Source organism: Plutella xylostella, chromosome 13, assembly GCF_932276165.1.
Source record: "Plutella xylostella chromosome 13, ilPluXylo3.1, whole genome shotgun sequence".
Lineage (NCBI taxonomy): Eukaryota > Metazoa > Arthropoda > Insecta > Lepidoptera > Plutellidae > Plutella > Plutella xylostella.
The window spans coordinates 6,495,438-6,518,081 of NC_063993.1; the positions used below are offsets into that span (position 1 = coordinate 6,495,438).

At 37.2% G+C, this 22,644-nt stretch overlaps 2 protein-coding genes across 5 annotated transcripts in view; one reads left to right on the plus strand and one right to left on the minus strand.

Annotated features, from left to right (window-relative positions):
• Positions 1 to 481: 481 nt before the first annotated feature.
• LOC105380186 (CRAL-TRIO domain-containing protein C3H8.02) lies at positions 482 to 11,613 on the plus strand. Its single transcript, XM_011549688.3, has 4 exons — positions 482 to 831; positions 986 to 1,195; positions 1,364 to 1,575; positions 10,697 to 11,613. Exons 1-4 carry the CDS (start codon positions 676 to 678, stop codon positions 10,791 to 10,793), a joined length of 675 nt encoding a protein of 224 aa, XP_011547990.2. The 5' UTR covers positions 482 to 675; the 3' UTR covers positions 10,794 to 11,613.
• A 1,376-nt stretch (positions 11,614 to 12,989) lies between these two features.
• The window catches only part of LOC105380187 (tyrosine-protein kinase Btk29A), a 32,827-nt gene continuing 23,172 nt past the window's right edge, over positions 12,990 to 22,644 (minus strand). For all 4 annotated transcript variants that reach the window (XM_048624891.1, XM_048624894.1, XM_048624892.1 and 1 more), the window contains 11 exons: positions 22,310 to 22,387; positions 21,906 to 21,970; positions 21,011 to 21,076; positions 20,135 to 20,263; positions 19,617 to 19,810; positions 17,812 to 17,983; positions 17,425 to 17,590; positions 16,988 to 17,084; positions 16,423 to 16,563; positions 15,831 to 15,964; positions 12,990 to 15,341 (listed from right to left, as the gene is read on the minus strand). In XM_048624891.1, the coding sequence (XP_048480848.1) occupies positions 15,240 to 15,341; positions 15,831 to 15,964; positions 16,423 to 16,563; positions 16,988 to 17,084; positions 17,425 to 17,590; positions 17,812 to 17,983; positions 19,617 to 19,810; positions 20,135 to 20,263; positions 21,011 to 21,076; positions 21,906 to 21,970; positions 22,310 to 22,387 (1,344 nt within the window). In that variant the 3' untranslated portion in view covers positions 12,990 to 15,239. The remainder of the gene's footprint in view (positions 15,342 to 15,830; positions 15,965 to 16,422; positions 16,564 to 16,987; positions 17,085 to 17,424; positions 17,591 to 17,811; positions 17,984 to 19,616; positions 19,811 to 20,134; positions 20,264 to 21,010; positions 21,077 to 21,905; positions 21,971 to 22,309; positions 22,388 to 22,644) is intronic.

Sequence of the window (22,644 nt, forward strand, 5' to 3'; positions counted from 1 at the left end):
ATAAATGGATTCGAGGCATTAGCCCCGTAGGCGACTTGGCCCCGGTTGACCTTACCTTAACAAATACGTTAGTCACAACTGCAATTTACTCGGTTCGCGCGCCAACTGAACTTTTTCGATCGCTCACTATCCATCTGTTGGCGGCTGGCAAAATCTTTAGTATCAGTAATGCTCTCAATGAACCACAAAATAGACTGGATGTTCACTAGATGGCCCTGCTTGGCTATATTTTTTATTTATTGGAGTTGAAGAGGAAGGTGGTCAGTTACTGGCACATGGTCAGTTATTGGGTGTTTTGCCCTAATTGGCGCAGATTTTTTAAATTTGCCGCTCTTTTCAGTGGACATTTTTTGTTGGACAAACTCTATTAATAGCAACGAACTTTTGAGATAAACATGAGATAAACAAATTTTGGTCTGTGAGTATAAAAAAACTTTTTCACCCTGTCAAGTGTTAATGTCAATGTCGATTATTGACATTTCATTACCTGTCAGTTGACAGGTAAAGAAATTTGGTCAAGTGGTGTTGATAATAAAAAGGAATTGAATATTTTTACTTAATTTGCCACGATATTTACAAAATTTAAAACCACTTATTATAAAAACGAAAAATTATTTGTGTAGTCTTTCAGTTTTATTGCATATTCTAAAGAAAATTGTAAAATTCTGAAAAGCAATGGCTGAAGAAGCGAAACACGTAAATGAAGAAGACTTCAAGCAACTTAAAGAAAGAATGAATTTGATATCTAGCGCAGACCCGGAGCAGTATCACAACGAGTTTTCTCTTCGCAGATACTTGAGGGCATTTGGAAATGTAGACAGTGCTTTCCAGGTAAACAAAACCATTCATACTTTTTCCTTCCGTTCCTTACAATTTTATAACATTTTGCATGCAAATTATAACCTGTTCATACATTAGGGTACCAAGTTATAGTACAATTCAGCCATTTCTTAGAATATAAAAAATAATATCCTTATTTTTAAAGGCAATCCTCAAAACCAACAAATGGCGAATTGAGTATGGAGTATCAGAGCTTCACAACGACAAAGAGCTAATAGAGAAGTATGCGTGCAAAGCACGCGTGCTGCGACACCGGGACATCACCGGCCGCCCCATCATCTACATCCCGGCCAAGAACCACAGCTCTAATGACAGGAATATTGATGAACTCACCAAGTTTATTGTGTACTGTTTGGTAAGTGTTTGATCAGTGAGGTTTCTATTCTTAACTAATGAATATAACAAGTATTCTAGTCCACCTAACCACACATAACCACAGCAGCAACTTGAAATATACTTTTTGTATTATACAAAACTCAAAAGTATAATCAAACTAAGTGTAACATTCATTGTAATCTTCCAGGAAGACGCGAGTAAAAGATGCTTTGAAGAGGTGGTAGACAACCTGTGCATAGTGTTTGACTTGAAGGACTTCACTCTATCCTGCATGGACTACCAGGTGCTCAAGAACATGATCTGGCTGCTGAGCCGCCACTACCCGGAGCGCCTCGGAGTGTGCCTCATCATTAATGCCCCTACCTTCTTCTCGGGCTGCTGGACTGTTATTAAGGGATGGTAAGTCTGTTCAGCTGGTTTTGTTTTGAGGCATCATTTTCGTGCCACTGTAAAGTAACTTCTGGTTTCGTGTAAAAATTAAGAGACACTGAAAAAAACTAAACTTACAATGCATTTCACAGGTTTTAGAGATTTGTCACTCAATACATATAAGAGGCCCTAGCCACTTTCAATTTGATTGCTGAATACTTTCATATATATTTTGAAACCTATAATATACTCACAATTAGCACTCAGAATTGATGAGCAGCACAGGTTAGGCTCATGGAAGGTCCAGACTGAAGATCTTCAATCTACCCACATTCACTATTATTGTCTTACACTAATATACCCCATATGTCAATACACTACATGCCTTCCCCTCGAGATATGTGGTGCACTTCACTTTATATTTTCACTTAACACTAATTAATTGTCACTTTCACAATCACTGTTTTGTTTCACTTACTATCTACCTATTACCTAACTAATGCTAACATGGCTGCTATAATGGTATTCAATCTACTGAGTCTCTACATCCATATCAAGAGGCTCTATGTTATCTAAATCACTATCATCAATGTCTTCCATGACATATTTCTTTTGAGGTTGTGGAGATGTTGGTGGAGATTCACGGATTCTCTTGGTTCTGGCTGTATCTGATGTTACTTCAGGACTTTGATGTATGATGACATCTTCTGGCCCTGATACTCCAATGATTTCAGCCCATTGTTCTCGCGGTGGTAAGGATATGATGTCTCTTCCATCTTCACTCTGTGTCCGCTGTACAATTGTGTCTTGTGGGACATCCTCATGTTCCTCCCCATGAAGAGCAGTGACCATCTGATTGATATGTCTTGTTAACAATTTGCCATTCCATTTAACTAAATAACGACATACTCCGACTCTCTTCTCTACAATGCCCTTCAGCCAACGAGGATTTCCACAATAATTTCTAACGTAGACAGCTTGGCCTACTTCAAAGCTTCTTACTTTTGTATTTTCGTTGCTTTCCATGGTGTCATTGTTTTTGTTGTTTTTGTATGATAAGGGATTCAGATTATCGAAAATTGTTCTAAATCTTCTATTATTTAGCATTTCAGCTGGTGTGGTTTCCGTAACCGTATTTGGAGTAGATCTTAGTCCATATAATATTTTGGGGAGTTTCACATTCCATGGCTCTGATGTCTGCTTTTTCAGTTTATTCTTTATAACTTGAACTGTTCGTTCAGCTTGACCATTAGAAGCCGGGTGATAAGGCGCTACTAATATCTGTTTAATACCATTTTTTACTAAATATTCTTTGAATTCTTTAGATATAAAACTTCTTCCATTGTCACTGACAAGACAATCTGGCAATCCTTGTTCAGCAAATATTTGACGAAGTTCCTTTATTAAAGTGGCACTACTTAAATCATTAACCACCTTAACTTCAGGCCATTTTGAATAGGCATCTATCAATATTAGGAACATTTTACCCTGAAATGGTCCTGCGTAATCTACGTGTAGCCTAGACCAGGGCTTGTCTGGTCTGATCCAGTGATGTGTTACTTTAGGCGGCATGTTTCTGTGTTCAGCACAGGTATCACATTTCTTCACCATGTCTTCAATTTGCTTGTCCAACGCAGGCCACCAAAAATAACTTCTAGCCAATGCCTTTGTTATGACAATGCCGTCATGATTCCCGTGTAGTTAAGAGAGAGAGAGAAAAGAGGGCGCCACCGTCGCTTAAACAAGTTCACTGTTATTGTTTGTTTCCATAAAAAATAGAATAATCGTTTAAACTTTAATAAAAACCATACGTACATCATATATAAGGCGTAAATATTGAGTGCAAACGTTATCTTCAGAAAGTGTTAAGTAATTGCTAAAAAAACACAAGTCAAAACAGTAAATATAAATTGTAAACAAATGCAGTGCAAAACCGTATAACTGTGTATTTAAGTGCTCCAAGTGGGTTTAGAACATTCTTCAACAAGTGTTTAAATAAGTGAATAAATAAATAAAGTGATATATCTAAAAAATGCAGTGAAGTAATCTACCATAATTTAATTAATACACTGAGGGTAACCGGCCCAATCAATAAAAAACGGTTTCCAGATACAGAAACATATTGATAATTTCGCATTCAACTCTATCGAAGCAGTGGCTCACTGGGCTAGAAGTTCGCTTCGCTGGCACGTTAGCCTCGGACCACTGGTTCAATCCCCAATTTCAACTTAATATTTTTGATTTTTAAAAATGAATATCTTCGAAAATATTACATTTAGAAGAAAGCGGTCTGGATCAGAAGGAAATTGTGAGTCAAACAACACCATGACTACAGTCAGTGATCGCACAATAGATGGCACCACAAACAGTCTACCAGATACTTCTGTTGAGAATGACGAACGCTATTGCGAATTGGAACAGCAAATAAAACAGCTAGAACTCGAACTGAATACAGCTCACCAAGAAGTGCAAAATCTCAACTTAGAAAATTCACAGCTTAAACGCACTATTGAGGATCTCTCAAAAAAACAAGATATGATTAACAAAGTAACGGAAGCGTTAAAAAATGACGTTGCTACGCCTAAAAAAGGACAAGGAAAGGGAAAAATTAACCATTCAACTCCAGCTAAATCTACTCGCAAATCTGCTAAAAAGGTAAGTGTGGGTCAAAACTCACACTCTCATAAATCCCCGCATACGCCAGGCCAACCTATGGTAACACGGAGCCCGGAACCAAATATAGAAAATGCTAAGAAGAGCACATTAACATCAGGAAAATACAAAAAAACGCATCAGTCACTAGCGAAGGCTTCTACATACAAATTCAGAACACCTATGGAAACTAAAAGAAAAGTAAAACTATGCATCCTAAACGGCAATATTCAGAGCGGGACTGTTGATCTACTGGATGGAACTTTTGGATCGTCTGAGTTCACGTACTGCCACTATAAACATACGAACTCAAACATTGACGTACTTCTAACAAATATTGACACCAAACTGCAGGGATTCAATTTATCTGATTACTGTATTATAATGATCGGAGAGTCAGACTTCCTTACTACAAATAACTATTTGGAACTAGTCACACGAATTAGACAAAAGCTTATGAAAATTACCCATACAAATATCATAATCTGTCTGCCCACCTATGTTTGCGGGGCAGGATTGTATAATTGTAGAGTTGAAATGTTTAACACGTTACTGAGCCTAGATGTAATGACTCATAAGTATGCACTATTGTTTGACACAAACTCCGACCTAGCGTATAGTATGTTTTCCGAAAGAACAGGCAGATTGAATTTTCACGGCTTGCAGAACATAATAAAAAACCTTTATGAGATCATTACACCTATGGTACAATTTTCAAAGCAAAAAGAAAGTACAAATTCGCCTAATAATCATTCCAGTGAAAATGTAAATGAGCTTTTTCGTGTATAATAAGATTAATATACTGCATCAAAACATAAACGGCCTCATTAGTAAGTCGGATGTGCTTTTTATAAATCTGGAAGAACTAAAAACTTCTGGTAAAACGGTTGACGTCCTTTGTGTGACAGAGCATAATATGATTACTGACGATACGGACCATATTGACATTCCAAATTATCAACTAGCGACATACTATTCAAGACATAATCGACATGGAGGTGCTTGCATATTGGTAAAAAACAATCACAAATTTAAGGTCATTCATGAAATATCAAAATTTAATAAAGCAAATGAACTTGAATGCTGTGCTATTGAACTGATTGAACATGACATGATAATTATTTGTATGTATAGAATTCCTAAATATAAAACTGACATCCTCCAATCGTTTTATGAAAGATTCGATAAAATTCTCGAATTGTACTGTTACAATTCTAGTAAAAAAGTCGTTATCTGTGGAGATTTTAATATAGATATTTTAGTTAGAAACGCAAACTCTCTTAACTTTATAAACCTCGTCAATAGCTACAATTTAAGAATGGAAATAAATCAGCCAACAAGACCCAAAAGTAACACGTGTCTGGACAATCATATTCATAATATGCGTGGCTGTAAAAGTGAAGTGATCGAGATGGCACTCTCTGATCATACATCACAACTTTTACAGTGCCCAACCAAAAAAACCTGTGTAAAAACATACTGGTATATTGAAAAAAGAGACTACAGTGAAGAAAATATGGAAAACTTTAGGAAACATATAGGTAGTCTATCATTTAATGACGTTTTCATTAGTGACGACCCAAATGAGGCATATCAATATTTTTTGGACCTATTCAAATTAATATATGATCTTTGCTTTCCTAAAATTAAAGTAAAGATGACGACTAATGCTAAGGCAAAATGGCTATCTCATGGTATCAAGAGATGCAGCAAGCGGAAAAGAATGATGTATATGACATATAGAAAAGACCCTAGCAAGGACAACCAACACAAATTTAAACAATATGCCAATAGACTTAAAAAAATTGTGAAATTAACAAAGAAGGCTCAAAACGATAACTTTATTAAATCATCTGGCAATAAGTCTAAAGCAACGTGGAAAGTTATAAGTAGCAGCAAATCTAAAATCCCAAAAGAAACCATTCAACATATAAAGACCGATGATAAAAAGATATCAAACCCACAAGAAATCGCAGAAGCGTTTAATGATCATTATGTTGATACCATTCAAAAGCATGACAACACAAAACATAATGAAATTTTTAATGAGCATAAGCACTATTCATCAATGTTTATGAGGCCAACTGATCCTTGTGATGTGTTAGAAATAATTTCAAAATTAAAAAATACGAATAGCACAGGTAATGACGAAATTAGTACAAAAATTATTAAATATGTAAAAGACTTAATATCTCCTGTGCTGAGTCATATTATAAATAAGTGTATCGAAAAAGGCAAATTCCCAGACACATTAAAATTAACAGTCATTAAACCTATGTTTAAAAAAGTTGATAAAGAAAACATGGAATATTATAGGCCTGTTGCACTAATTCCAGTGTTTTCCAAGATTTTTGAACGATATATTTATAATAGTCTATATGAATACTTACAAGCTAATAATATATTGGTGGAGGAGCAAAAAGGTTTCAGGAAAGGTCGAACCATAGATATGGCAGTATTTGAATTTATATCTAGAGTGATCACCTGCATGGATAAAGGTCAACCAGTCTCAGCTCTTTTCATGGACATGAAAAAAGCATTCGATTTTGTTGACCACAATATTCTTTTAAACAAGCTAGAGAGATATGGAGTTCGAGGGACTGTTCTAAATTTAATAAGATCATATTTGAATAACCGGTCACAAGTTACACAAATAGGGAGGATATGTCCTAAGTGCAGTACTGAAACAGTATATACTTCAGGTCCACGTCAAACCAAATTTGGAGTTCCACAGGGCAGCGTGCTAGGACCATTGCTGTTCCTAGTATATATTAATGATCTTCCAAAAGTAGTTAATCACCCCATGGTCCTCTTTGCTGATGATAGTACGGCATTATTTATGGAAAAAGATAAAACTACACAAGTAGCAGAAATAAATGCATCATTGGAAATAATAATTGAATGGATGACATCAAACAACTTAATCATAAACTTGACAAAAACTAATTTCATGAATTTTAGACAGAGGGTTAATCCTGATAAATTTGATATACATTATCGAGACACTATTATTGACGAAACACAAGTGACCAAGTTCCTAGGATTGTATGTTGACAATAAGTTGAATTGGAAAGCACAGATTGACATTATTTGTAAAAAACTGAACAAATTTTCTTATGCATTACATATTTTATCAAAGATTGCGAATGAAGGAACGGTCGTCATAGCCTACTTTGGATATGTATATTCCACTCTAAGGTATGGCATAATATTCTGGGGTAATTCTACTGACATAGGACATGTTTTTAAATCGCAAAAAAAGTGCATTCGCGCTATAAAAAAATTAAAACCGACTGATAGTTGTAAACAGCACTTTATTGAATTAAAAATTCTTACATTGCCGTGTCTGTACATTTACGAGATAGTTTCCTATTTGAAATCCAACAGACATCTCTTTAACACTTTCAGAAGTCGAAGATGCAAAAACAAAGTAGCTTCAAATCCACATAAGTCGGCTTTGTACAACAAAAGCGTCTTAGGAATGGCTCCAAAAATATTTAATAGTTTGCCATCTCAAATAAGAGATATAGACAACGTCGTGCATTTTAGGTACGAATTGAAAAAGATGTTACTTGCAAAGGCATATTACACTGTACATGAGTTCTTTACAGACCAAAACCAGATATATTAAGGGCACATCCGAACGAATAGCTAAATATGTACTTAATCATGAGTCAGGCACGATTATCATTGATTAATTTATACTTATTCTTTGACACGATTAATAACAATTTTGACTTATATATTATTTTTTATTTTAATGTCTGTACAATTTGATAATTTATGTAATTTGACTTTCTGTATGATATCATAGCATGACATAGCATGACATTTAAATATTTTATATAATCAATTTATAACTAATATTATTTGTACACCTTTACGGTAGACCATAGCAGTAGATTTAAAAATGACTTTGTAAACACCTGTCTGAAACCTATGTGTCACAAATAAATGATTTTGAAGTTTGAAGTTTGAAGTTTGAAGTTCTTCAAGTACCGTAGACCACATTATTTCAGGTAAAACCACTCTACTACCCCATAGAATGCATCCTTGGTATGTAGATAGTTCCTCTCGTTTTTGCCAGTATACTTTAAATTCATTTTCTACTTTAGCAAGCCATCCATTTCTTATCCAATACATTATTTTACTAAGTATCTTGTCTTTCCTTGTCAACCGTGCGACTTCTAAAGCTGACAAATCTAGTGCTATTGGGGTTTCTTCTATCAATAGAACGCCCAAGTACTCTTCATGTTCCGTATGTTCTTCTGTATTTGACGGCCAACGGCTTAATGCATCAGCATTGCAAATTTTTTTACCTTCAACATATTCGATTTCATAATCATATGAATTAAGAAGTAGTGCCCAACGAAGCATCCTCGGTGATATTATATTCGGTATTGGTCTCGGTGATATAATTTTCTCTTCACATGGGTGAATACCAAATTCATCGATGATGAAGCCTAAGAACTCGACACTCTTCACAGCAAACTTACATTTACTTTTGTTAACTCGAAGTCCTGCCTTTTGTAGTCTTTGCAGCACCATCTCTAATCTTTGGTCGTGTTGCTCTACATTTTTCCCGCAAAGTACCACATCGTCTAATAGTATTGCTACCCCAGGAATACCAGCCAGTAATGACGTCATGAGCCTTTGAAAAATTCCAGGACATGCTTTAATTCCTTGACTTAATCTTTTCATTTTGTAGAGTCTTTTAGGTGTATTTAATGTGAGTAACCTTGATGTTGGTTCGTCTACTACCACTTGTGTATAAGCTCGCTCCAAATCAATTTTTGAAAATAATACCCCTCCTTGTAATTCTGCAAAAGCTTCATTTAGGGTCGGAAGTGGGTATGTATCTGTATCAATAGCGGAATTTACAGTAGACCTATAGTCTCCGCACAGCCTCACTCCACCATTTGATTTCAGTACCGGCACAATGGGTGTGGCCCACTCTGCGTGAGGCGTCGGCTCTAACACATCATCCGCTACTAAAGTCTCTATCTCTTTGATGACACGTTCTTTTATAGCAAATGGTATTGGCCTACTCTTCAAAAATTTCGGCATACTTCCCTCTCTTGGTATTATACTAACAACAGGACCAGTATATTTCCCTAATCCTTCTTGAAATACTTCTCTATATTTTTGTAATAAATTTAATACTTTATTACAGTCAACTCTCACACTGTTTATTCCATATAACTGAATTTTCAATGCAGCAAACCAGTTTCGGCCAATTAAACTTGGTCCGTTTCCTTGAGCAATATAAACTGTGAGGTTTTCATTAATATCTTTGTAGCAAACGTTCAATGATATTTTCCCTAATAATTGCAATGTACTGTCAGTCCATGTTTTTAGTGCTATGTCTACCATTTCTAATTTAGGCAATTTTCCATCAAAAATCAAAAATGAGTCTGGCCGTCGCCTCACTTATAATTGTAAAAGCACAACCTGAATCAACCTCCATCTCTATTTGTTTTTTATTCAACATAACTTGTATCATGAAGGCTGCAATTCTCTCCTGTTTTATTAAATTAACCTGTTCTTCATAAAGACCATTACAGTTAGAATTCATTGTATCATTATTCTTTGATGATTTGCTCATACAAACTGACTCTATATGCCCTACTTTTCCACAAAAGTTACATTTGCTCCAACGGAACCTACAATATCCACCATGTTTTTTCCCACAGCGAAAACATGATTTATCCATAGGTTTTTGAAATTTTTTACTTGTTATTTTATTTACTTCCATAGGTTCCTCCATTATATCCATAGTTGGACGTGATCCCGATGAAACAATAATATTCGAGTCAACATTTGCTGTTTCATGAGATACTGCCATTTCACAAGCTTGTTCGAATGTTAACTGACCCTGCTGTAACAACTTCCTTTGTATGTCCTTATCCAGAATACCACAAACCAACCTATCTCTTAGAGTACGATTCAACTCAGTAAAGTTACAATGAATACTCAATTTCCTCAGTTGTGCAATGTAATCCCTTATCATTTCCCCCTCTTCTTGATTCCTAGTATGAAATTTGTATGATTGTACAATCTCATTAGGTGTCGGATGAAAATGATTGTCTAATTTTGATTTGATTGTCGTAAAAGTAAATTAGCCTTCTTAATTGAATCATCCACAATACCTGCAGCTTGTAGGGCAAAAGAGAACCTTTCAATATAGTTTTCCCAACAGCCATGTGCTACATCAAACTCACCAAACTTTACTGCACTCATTTTGCCGAATATCACACTGATTATATGCAACACTTATTTGTACACACAATTATCACACTATTTTACGTTTTTCTCTCGTCGCCACTATTATATACTCACAATTAGCACTCAGAATTGATGAGCAGCACAGGTTAGGCTCATGGAAGGTCCAGACTGAAGATCTTCAATCTACCCACATTCACTATTATTGTCTTACACTAATATACCCCATATGTCAATACACTACAAAACCTATAAATATTCTCAATATTTTTTGCAGGCTAGATGAAAATACTTCCAGAAAAGTGACATTTGTGCATTCAGAAATGGATCTGTGCCAGTACCTGATACCTGATATTCTGCCCACTGACATGTGAAAATCCAACACGGAAGAACCACAACCGTGATCCCAACGACAAATGCGAGGAATATGACTTATTGGTAACCTCTATATTGTTAGATTAGTATGTAAGATAAGACATAATAATTATGTAACTTTAATTTGTTCCTGACAACCTGTGAGTATCTTTTTATTGCTATAGTCGTATTATCTTACATTTAGTTCTATAATTGCTGCGCCGCGACTATCCGACCACAGTGGTGGCGCGGTCTCTCAGATTCGGATAGGTTACCCAGACTATACCTATCCGGAATAAAAATTGACTCCATGCATTGAAGCATGATCCGCCTTAACCTTTACTTAGATTAAGATAACTAAATATTCTTGCCATATAACACCAATTATTACTATTTATGTATAGCAGAAAAAACTAAACATTTAAACTGGGCATGTAAGTATCTCGTGTCATCTTTAAATCAATTTATTATAAAAAAAAAAATATGCTTAAAAAATTATAAAAATAGTGAATTGAGTATTATTGTTAAATTATAGTCAAAATATAAACTCAAAATACCAAATATTAGCTAAAGGGTCTACACTGTTGATACTACTTAATGTATGTATGAAATATTTCACTGCAGGGTAGGTACACTATGCAAAAGATGCATTTACTTCACCTAGTTACATTCATCTAATCGGTCGCTTCAAGACAAAAAGAACAAAAAATCTGTCAAAGCATATATATCATGCCTATCCTAAATTTAAGATATCATAAGTATTCAGTCTAAAATCCGTATAGTCCATCAGAAAAATCATCGCAGAGGACTTCATTTAAAAAGGTCGATTTACATTATAACAGTTAGTAGAGTGCTTTATATAGGATTGTACATTAGTTGAAACATGTAAACGCTACAGACCGCGCATACCCCGCGCGTTACTCGACTCTACCCTTGATGTGTGTTAACTCGTAATGTAATTAATTGGAATTAGGTATGTTACTTAGAAAGAGTTCCGTGATACTCTACTGGAAATGTAAACGTTCACTCGCAGCGCACTAAAGCACTTAAGAACTTGCCTTTCAAATTGTACTAAATAATTTCCTAGAAACTAATATACAAATGTGAATCGCCCTTTACCTACAAAGTAAACATAAAGATGTATCTATCTAAAATTAAGTTGTACCTACCTATCTTAGTTAAGGTTAATTATTTATTTATAAACATAACTTATATTATAAAGTAGATGTAATATTTATAAATACATTCCAGTATCGTGCTGTTGTTAGAGCATTACTTACGGGAGTCTCCTGTGGGCTCATAAAAAGTGAAACCTCATTGAGATTCTACTACAGGGTATAATATTGTTTTATTAACTGAATAAATTGATATACGGTCAGCTCCATAAGTGGCTATAAGTAGACTTTTGTACCTTGACAATCTAATCTGTTTGAATGCACGGAATTCGCCTGTGGGTTTGACAAGGTACTAAAGTGTATAGCTAATTATTAAGCTCACTGTACCTGCCCATTGCATTACTAATTATATGATTTATCAAATTTATATTATTTAGCCCCTGTTTCACAATGTCTGGTTAGTCGCTACCTGTCGGATAAAATACATGCTGTCACTGTCTAAAAAATAATAACAGAGAGTGACAGCATGTATTTTATCCGTCAGGTAGCCACTAACCAGACATTGTGAAACAGACCCTTAATATCAAACATAACCAATTATAAGTAACACAAGTGGTAAAGATAGGTGTGGGCTAAATGGTAGGTATGTATTATTTTTCGTGCAGCGACACAGGCCATGGTACCTCTAATCTTGCTGCTGAATCTGTACCTAATAATAACCCACTGAATATTTTTAAGCCTTTTTGAGATTGATTTGAACTTAGTACATACTAATGTAGGTACTAAATCACACACGTTGGTTTTATTAATTAGTCTATAAGGATGTGTCTACCTTAATACATATATGTATGTGTACTTGTGTAGGTACTTACCTACAATACTTACATCAGCAATGATCAAAATAAAATATTTTTTGTCGAAGCATTGATGATTTTTTTTCTTTATAATTACAGTCAAGAGAGGCTAAATCTGCGTCCAAATTAGTATAATTTCCCTGTATCAGACCTCTGTTGCATAATGGGTAGTCTGCTAAACCTACCTACAGAGGCACTATTCCGCACTATACACTATATTAATATGCTTTTAATAAAACGACAAATGTATATTATAATCATTGTTTACTTGGCTTGATAGTTTTAAAAAACAGTTATACAAATTAATCGCTGTACAATTCCGAAGCAAATTACACTAAATGAACCTATATTATTCATAATTTAAAGTTTAGAATATTGTACTGTTATTTTGTCGTAATAATTATGATTGTCTCTAACGAGACCACTGTGAAATAAAAGCTTAAAATTAACTATATTTACTAATAATAATTACATTTATTAAATATTTATGACTACGCATTCGAGTTATATCACATAAAACATATTTACAAACTTATATTTAGTTATCTAATTGATTCAAATTTAGTTTTAGGAATGTCATGACATCAAAATATACAAAAGTAAAAATCCAGTGAGACAAATAAATTACAATCACATGACATGAACATAAAGGTATTGGCACATTTATTTGTTTGTCACTAATGGTCAAAATTTTATCAAATAACTATGTGATCGATGGCGATGACCAACCGCATATTTTTATTGTCTGAATTTGTAATTTTGATGATATGCAAGTTTATTTTACATAGGTACGTACACAAATAAGACAGTCGTTAAAATGCGATTCAATTAATCATGAAATTATGATAAAGAATTTTACGAGTAGACTTATGACGAAATTATGACTAGCAGTCAAAGAAACGACTGTAAGCTATAATTGTGACGGAAAATACTGGCATAAATTTAGGCGACTACTACAAACAATAAATCTTGTGTGATTAGAAAACCCCAAAAAATCATTGGAGCTTAAACATACACAAAAAGAAACAAGTTTCTATATTTTACTTTGTGACCAATATCAAATTTCATCTGTATTCAATTATATTTTTTAATAAAGCAAGGGAACCCATTGAAAGATGCATATAATAACTTTGAAATTATACAGATCTTGACGGCAGTATTCGTTTTCTACATAGGGTATTAAACAGTATAAAAGCATTTTCTACAAGTTTTAATGTGCATGGGGTAGGTATATGTTTGTTTTTAATGTTAATTCGCTAAAAATCTTCAGTATATATAAGACTAGTATCTAAAATAGTGATATTTATTATATACAATTTGATACTAAACCAACATGGAGATATCAAATGGGTAATATCACATTTATTCCTACATATAATGGCTATTGCACTATTGAATGGGATAATTATGTAATGTGCTATTATTAAAAAAGTATTCGTTCGGTCCGCGATGCGCTGGTTGCTGCTAAGCCGTGCGCGTCATCTAAAAGCTTCGACAACATTTAAACACACAGTTATCACAACCAGAGCTTTGCTCAAAAATGCGTCTAAAACAGTCTTTGTTTAAATTCTTACTGACGTCCACAATCAATGTATCCAATAAAATAATTTGAAGGGAATGTTTTGAGATCCAAATGCACGAATATTACTTTTAGTGCATTCATTCTTTCACATTTCACACGCTTCGAGAATAATACTTTAGTTAGTTTGCAGCGACTATCTCTCAGTCGGCGTTTAAGCTCATTCTAATACTTTCACGTTTGTTTTCAAACTGCCAATTTATGCTTTACATCCAGGCTTAAATGGTTCGATAGCGTTTGTTTGTTTTGACTTCATAGTGAAGAGAAAAGCATGGGGCGCCGCCATGTATCATATCCGTGATTTCAGTTTGCACTGGAGGAATTTACGGACCTTGCATGCAACAAAATCCTTTCAAAGTAGGCAATAGCAGTTTCAGGCCCGACAGTAGGTAATACCAGTCATTGCTCAAGCAGTCTGGGCGAACAATTAACCGAGTCAAGCAAACGCACTCTCCGCGCGCAGACGCATGGTATTTTATCTAACACCTTCAAACGAACACACAACTGTGTCAAGCGAAAACGCTCTCTCCACGTCGCAGTCGGTGAAAGAGTGTATGCCGCGACTCAAAGCTGTGTCCATCAAACACGCACTCTCTGCACATAGACGGGAGGGCTAATGCGGGCTGCCATGTGTCAAGCGAAAACGCTCTCCCCACGTCGACGTAAAGGTGCATTTGAGCTGACTGCGCGTTCACACAAGGTATTCTATCGTAGGCATTGAACGACCACACAACAGTGTCAAGCGAGAACGCTCTCCCCACTGTCCTGGTGCATCCTAGAGCGGGCGATGACCGCGGGCAAGGTATTTTATCGCAGGAACCCAAAAGTGTCAAGCGAGATTCTCTCCCCAAGTCGTTGTCTTGGTGCATCCTAGAGCGGGCCGGGCGCCGAGCCGAGCAGCTGCAGCAGTAATCGCAGTCAGTCGGCGAGCACGGTCTGCGCGACGCTCGCGAGCTCCTCCTTGAGCAGCCGGAATGAGGGTCGCTCGTCCGGCGCGTGCCGCCAGCACAGCCGCATCACCTGGAGTTGGGGAATACATTCGGTTAGTGAATGAGTCACATAACACAGTTAGTAGATAAAGTAAGACTGAAGCTGCCGCATGACAAGATGTGACAAGTTGGATGTAGCGCTCGCTTACGAAGCCGTGCGATGCATAACTTGCCACGTCTTGTCATGGTCGTGCACCCCGTGCTAGCCATGCTGACTAAATTATTGTAGATTTAGCAATCGCAATGGCAAGAAACACACAGCTTGTACACTATGGACAAGGCCTCCTCAAAGATTGGCGGGTTGTTACCATAGTGTCCCCATGCCGATTGGAAATATTATCAAACATCACATATAAATCTGGCTACACATATCTACCCCCGCTGGGTCCAAAAGGGTCGTTTGAGTAGTGTGAAAGCCGCTTTGCGGTACAGACTCAAAATAAAAGTCGTTGTAGAGCATATTTTTAAAAATAATCTTATAGAAAAATCAACCATAAGCAACAATCCCAACAGAACTCACATTATAAATCTCATTGAGACAGCCCTTCGGCTTCTCGAGCACCTGCCCGCGCTGCACCATCTCCACCACCTCTGAGTTCTTCATGCGCCCGTACGGCACCTTGCCGCACGTGAACACCTCCCACATCAGCACACCTGAAGCGGTAAAATACATGGTGAGTATAATACATGGAATACAATTTTCAGAAGAGTAATCAACCTATCGTATATAATCGAATAATAGAGTCCTATTCGACCACGTTAGAAATTAGGTAAAAAGTGTAAAATAAGGTTTTTGTCATTCATCATCATCAGCAGCCTTCTATCGCCCACTGTTGGGTATAGGCCTCCTTATTTGTACGCCAATTCTTCCGTTCCTGTGACGCTATCACCCTCAATTTTATACGAGCGGGCTAGAGCCAAGCACATTTTATAGTGTAAACCCTGCTTAATTAATGTTAACATTAGTTGGAACATTATAAAGCTAAATTGACACAGTATAGCGTAGCTTCGCTTACTGCTATCTCTATGCTACAATCGTGTAGACGATAATGTGCTCTATACATTTATAATTCAAGTAGACAGGAAATATAAGTAAATGCTGCATCACTCACCAAAAGCCCACACATCAGACTTGGAGGAAAACCTCGTGTAATTCAACACTTCAGGCGGCGCCCACTTGATAGGAAACTTGGTGCCCCCGGAGCTCGTATACTGGTCGTCCAACACGTATCGCGCTAGGCCGAAGTCTGCCACTGTGATAGATAGACAGATAGATATGCTTTATTTGTACACAAACAAGATAAACTATACTATACTAACACATAGGTGCAAAGGCGGTGTTATATAGGTTAAAGCGATCTCTTCTAGACCTTTGGATGGAAGGATATTTATGATCAAACAGGGTTCAACCTAATGGATACTAGGACAGACGATTGCGAGAATCTAACCTAGCTTGGATATTCCAGGTTAGATAGATAGATAAGATATTTATTTACTTAACACAACACATACACAGGTTACACAGCAAGATTTCTAACATAATTTTTTTAGATTACATAAAACACAAAACATTATTATAAGACATGCAGATAGAAAAGCAACATGTGTATTTATCATGTTAGCAAAAGGGTTCTGACTCAGCATAATACTATGATTATAATTTACAGATTAATTTACCTTTGACTTGGTTCTCGTCGCCGACTAGACAGTTCCTTGCGGCGAGGTCCCGGTGGATGTAGTTGTGCCGCTCCAGGTACGCCATGCCTTTGCACACCTGCGGATTCAAATTGCTTTGTGTTAGTGGATCAGGTCAGGATACATCAGGTCTGAGATATGATTTGGAGTCGATAAACAAGAAATCATGCGATTTCCTAAAGTTGTATTATTGACATGTATGTAATTAATCTTGGTTATGAATGACTACGGTATTAAAATACGGCAACAGCATAATACTTTTATATTTATCTTGTCTAGCCTGTGGCTAGGTGGGAGTGCTAAAAAGTAGTCTACTGACACTCTTTAGCCTCTCAACAGAGAGTCGTCTCATCAGATGTAGAAGACGGACACTAGGTATACTCCGATTAACGTATACTCATTCATGAATCGTTGTGTACCTGTATGCACATGTCCAGTAGCACGGCGGGGCCCAGCTGGTCGGGCGCGGTGCGTCGCAGGTAGTTGAACAGCGAGCCGTGCCGCATGTACTCAGTCACTATGTAGATGGGCCGGTGTTTGGAACACACGCCGTATAGCTGCACTAGGTTCTGGTGTTGGAGTTTGCTGCGGGAATGAAAAGTTTTGGGGTTAGCGAGGGGAAGATTGCTACAGTTCACGTATTTTAGAAAGTACTTGTAAAATATCGAAATTATTATACATAATACACTCAACAGGCAGCGACTGGCGTGGCGTCTGCCAACGCACGGCCCAGACGCTCACTTCGACACACTGGCTTTATCATACATTTACACCACACAGGCTTAATTCTTAATGAAAATACTCACGTCATAACCTTGGCCTCCTCAATGAAGTCGTCCTCGGACATGGTGCCCTCCTTCATCATCTTGACGGCGGTGTCGATGCGGCCGCGCCAGCGCCCGCGCCGCACCACGCCGAACTGGCCCGCGCCCAGCTCTTCTAGTAGGACTAGCTCTGAAGGGTCGATCTCCCATTTGTCTGTGGATGGTGTAAAGTGCATGATGAACAAATTGGGTAGGTGTAGGTATGTGAGTAGCCTGTAGATTTGTAACTTCTCAGGAAATGTGACATCTTAACATACATAGTTCTGAAATATAGCCAGATACCGCATTCATGCCAACTCGATTATAGTTTCGGTAACGCTGAGAGGGCATGAATACTGTACCAGTCGCCGTTGCATGGGTTCGTTATCGAAATAAATTTCACTATAACGCGACTCGCAATAAATACAGCTTTGTGATTGGCGGCACATTAAACGAGTTTATCGACGTCAATAAAGGATATATTATAATACACGTGCGTGGATTTATGGGTACGTTCAAACATGGACCAAACAGATTATTGTAGGATCCACGCTGTTACTTCATCATAGTTTTTAGTGTATGGGGTGTTGAATGTTGGCATTGATAGTCTATCAATCCGAACATCCAACACTCCATAGTCCATATACTAAAAACTATAGGTACAGTTTGACAATCGCACACATACCATGCGACAGTCCGGGCGTGGGCGGCGCGGGGCGGTCGCACGGCGACGTCTTCAGCCGAGAGCACAGCCCGCCGCTGTTGTGCTTGTGGTAGTTGATCAGCTCGGGGATGGACGTTACCAATATCCAACACTCCATAAACTAAACACTATCGTACAGAGAGTGCACGAAAGGATCCCGTCGCGTAACAAATCTCCTGTTACTTACATACGTCCAGCGCACCCATCCAGCGACTGACGCTAATCTAGATGACCAAACCACTGTAACAAACCGTAAGCTAAGCAGCAAACAAACACATACCATGCGACAGTCCGGGCGTGGGCGGCGCGGGGCGGTCGCACGGCGACGTCTTCAGCCGCGAGCACAGCCCGCCGCTGTTGTGCTTGTGGTAGTTGATCAGCTCGGGGATGCTCGCGCAGCAGTGCTTGTCCGACAGGTAGAACTATACATCACCTTTAGTACAATATCGACTCAACTCAAAATTTTGGGATTTTGACTTTTTGTGCTGGACCGACTTAAAACTCCCTGCTCAACGGCTGTCTATCTGTACATGCGATACGAAATACCATAAAGATTAATCATAAAAGTTAGAAACCAGAAGCAAATGAGTGAAAAATCACTTAGTCCCCATAATGTCGGATTTTTGAGTTAGGTCATTATTGTACTAAAGGTGCTAGGTAATAGATAATCGCACACATACCATGCGACAGTCCGGGCGTGGGCGGCGCGGGGCGGTCGCACGGCGACGTCTTCAGGCGCGAGCACAGCCCGCCGCTGTTGTGCTTGTGGTAGTTGATCAGCTCGGGGATGCTCGCGCAGCAGTGCTTGTCCGACAGGTAGAACTATACATCACCTTTAGTACAATATCGACTCAACTCAAAATTTTGGGATTTTGACTTTTTGCGCTGGACCGACTTAAAACTCACTGCTCAACAGAATGGCTGTCTATCTAAGTACATGCGATACCAAATTCCATAAACATAAATTATAAATGTTAGACACCAGGGGCAAATGAGTGAAAAAACACTTGGTCCATTTTTGTTTATCGCGTTTCTCCATAAAGTCGGGTTTTTGAGTTAGGTCATTATTGTACTAAAGGTCCGATATAGATAACCGCACACATACCATGCGACAGTCCGGGCGTGGGCGGCGCGGGGCGGTCGCACGGCGACGTCTTCAGCCGCGAGCACAGCCCGCCGCTGTTGTGCTTGTGGTAGTTGATCAGCTCGGGGATGCTCGCGCAGCAGTGCTTGTCCGACAGGTAGAACTCGCCGCGGCTGTTCTGCTTTATGTGGTAGTGCTTCGTTTGCGGGTGGTTGCTGGAATGGGAGGTTTGTTTGTCATTATTACAGACGTAGCAGCGTTAGTAATGGGCAAAAATGCGTGTTTTATGCTCACGAGTAAAGTCCACAATGGAGCCACTTGCTTTTCTATACATTTGGAAGACGTAAGCCGTGGCAAAGGAAAAAGTGTTAAAAGGGAAGTCATACTTTACAGGGTAGATACATTAATTTATGATATAATATGGTCATCGTAACCGTTAATCTGTGACACATATAAATTCAATCGACTTTAACTGTTTGATACGCCTCTAAGCTGGGCGTGTTCAATCAGTTATTTATAAGTATCAAGAGTCTACTCACACTTTGGTAAATAAGGAGAGTGTGTACATTCCTTTCGTAGAAGAGTTCCTAACCACGAAACAGCCTTCTTTGTCTTCTTGCTTTAGTAGAGATTCTGCCCTTTGCCGAGACATATCGCCTACGTACCATCTGAAACACAATAGGGAGATTGACGTCAAGCATTGTTTAATTATTCTCAGATGCATAGCTCGGATTAGTCTATGATAGTAAAATAAGGTTTAATCACAGACATATAAATATATCAAGGTCACTATAAAAATATATTACGGTACGATATAACAGGTACCGTTGAAGCTGACTTCATAAAAGATCCCACAATCACCGTGAATACCGACACGATTTGTACTGTAGAACAACGGTGTGTTATTACGTTTAATTGGTCACATGTAGCATTTAAGCCTGCTTATTACAGTACCGGCGCAAAACCACATAAAATCAAGTTATTTTTACGAATTTCACTTTTAGTGTCTTCACTTCTAGTATTATTTGGGACAAACGAATAACATTACAATGTGAACAGCCTTGAACATGAATGCATTATGTACAAATCATCCGGATCGAATTATGATATTGCTCTACTATTCAACTAAAATCCAAACGATGTTGGTTGTAGACATTATAATTGCTAATTTATGTTGTTTTGTAAATTAGTTGATATATTTTTATTTGTGTCGCTTCTGGCAATACGTTCGGAATGTATGCTCGATTTATAGCTCTAGTTTTGATACAATTTAAACAAGATTTGATTCCGCCGCCTGCGGAAAATTCCGTTTGGAAATGGAGAATAAATTATTATTACATATACAATGTCATGTGCATGTAGTTCATTGTAATATTTAACTTAAGAAAGTACACATTAATTCAAATGTAACTTACTCATATTTCTGTAATCCTAACGACTCCTTTTCCTTAACATAATTACTTGGGATGTATCCAACTGACCTGTAACAACAAATAAAAGACAAGCTTATTATTATTATACAAAAATATATCTTAAAACAAACGAAAGTTATAGGAAAAAATAGAATCATATTTTATGTATGTGGCCAGGGCGGAATAAGATGACCCCAACCACTTGAAATAGATGACCTAGATGCAGGAGTAAACTGGCTCATGTTCTATATATACATGAACTTGAGATTATATTTAACTAATTCTAGGAAGTGAAAGTGAATTACAATCTAAACTCTCACAAAGTCTTCACATTGACGACAAATCATTAAAAAAATACATCCAGCTGGTTTCAAAAATACCATTTAGTAATTTATAAAATTATTCACTTATAATAATGCTCGTTTCGCTATGTAAAAATTAGCGTAGGTTCTAATCAACTCAATTGACGTAAACACGTTTAATATCAGTACATAGAGGCACAGTGACTAGTCGTTTGATACTAATACGACATGTTTCCCGTCTCAACTGACGGCCTTAATCTTTTATAGAGGCCAGTGGTTACCGCCGCACCACTAGTAGTTAGCAATTATACTGATTATGATAAGGTACTACATGTAGGTACTTATTATTGTCTGCTCGTATTGTTTACTCGTAACAGTTGAAGTTGAAACCATAGGAATTTGGTACATAAATAGAGACACAACCAGTTCCAAAGCCTAATGTATGTCTATCTATGTACTTAAAAAGGAGAGGCGAAGGCATATTGCCAAAAACCACATATAAATGAAAAGCCCTGGCGTTTGCAAATATTCTAATGGGTATGTATTAAAATAAACCGACACAACTAGTTATTATAAACAATGACCGGAATACATACCCATGCTCATCTTTGGCTTTCCACCAATGCTCCTGAGAATCGTCGATCACCTCATACTCCGCTCCCTGAAAATAATCAAATTATATTATTAAACACTTGTCTGAAACGTCATGACCGATTCTTACATTATGTGTAAGTATATTGATAACGTTGAAGCCTCCCCTACACAAATGTATCGCCTTACAGCTAATCTCACTGCTAATTATTTTACCGCGGTAAGAAGAATCCGCAAAATGTTTTTTAAGGAAAGCAGTTTCAGGTGAAAAGGGCTACTTAAGTAAATCAAATTTATAGTATAGTTGTTACAGAGCATAGTATGTATTAGCGAAACTACGCAGCCTTCATGGATGTTTATACCGAATATAATGAATGTTTGTTATTTTTATATTTATCTATGTACGTACCTTTTCTAACGAGAGATCACCAGTTTCTTGAGCTTTGAAGGGATACAGCGCAACCACTACTTTTGGTCGTGGTTTTTCCTGAAAGAACAGAATATTGAAATCATAAATTGTGTTCACTAATTAACTTTATTTCTAAGCACTAAAAGTTGAGATAAATCTTACTAATATGGTCTTGAAGTTTATAGTAGGTGTAAAAAGTTAGAAGTTTATAGTAGGTTGAAAAACATCGAAACTTTGAAGTCACTGTATAGGTAAATGAAAGGTTTTTTTTAGTTTTATACGCCATACATATAAAAATGTGGATTATTCTATCATGGTTTTTAGTGTCCATATTC

What these genes read in the sequence shown, in the direction of transcription:
- LOC105380186 (XM_011549688.3), top strand. Translation starts at nt 676, where the DNA reads ATGGCTGAAGAAGCGAAACACGTAAATGAAGAAGACTTCAAGCAACTT. An exon ending in AGTTTATTGTGTACTGTTTG is followed by an intron (nt 1,196 to 1,363) that starts GTAAGTGTTTGA and finishes GTAATCTTCCAG; the next exon opens with GAAGACGCGAGTAAAAGATG. An exon ending in TGGACTGTTATTAAGGGATG is followed by an intron (nt 1,576 to 10,696) that starts GTAAGTCTGTTC and finishes TATTTTTTGCAG; the next exon opens with GCTAGATGAAAATACTTCCA.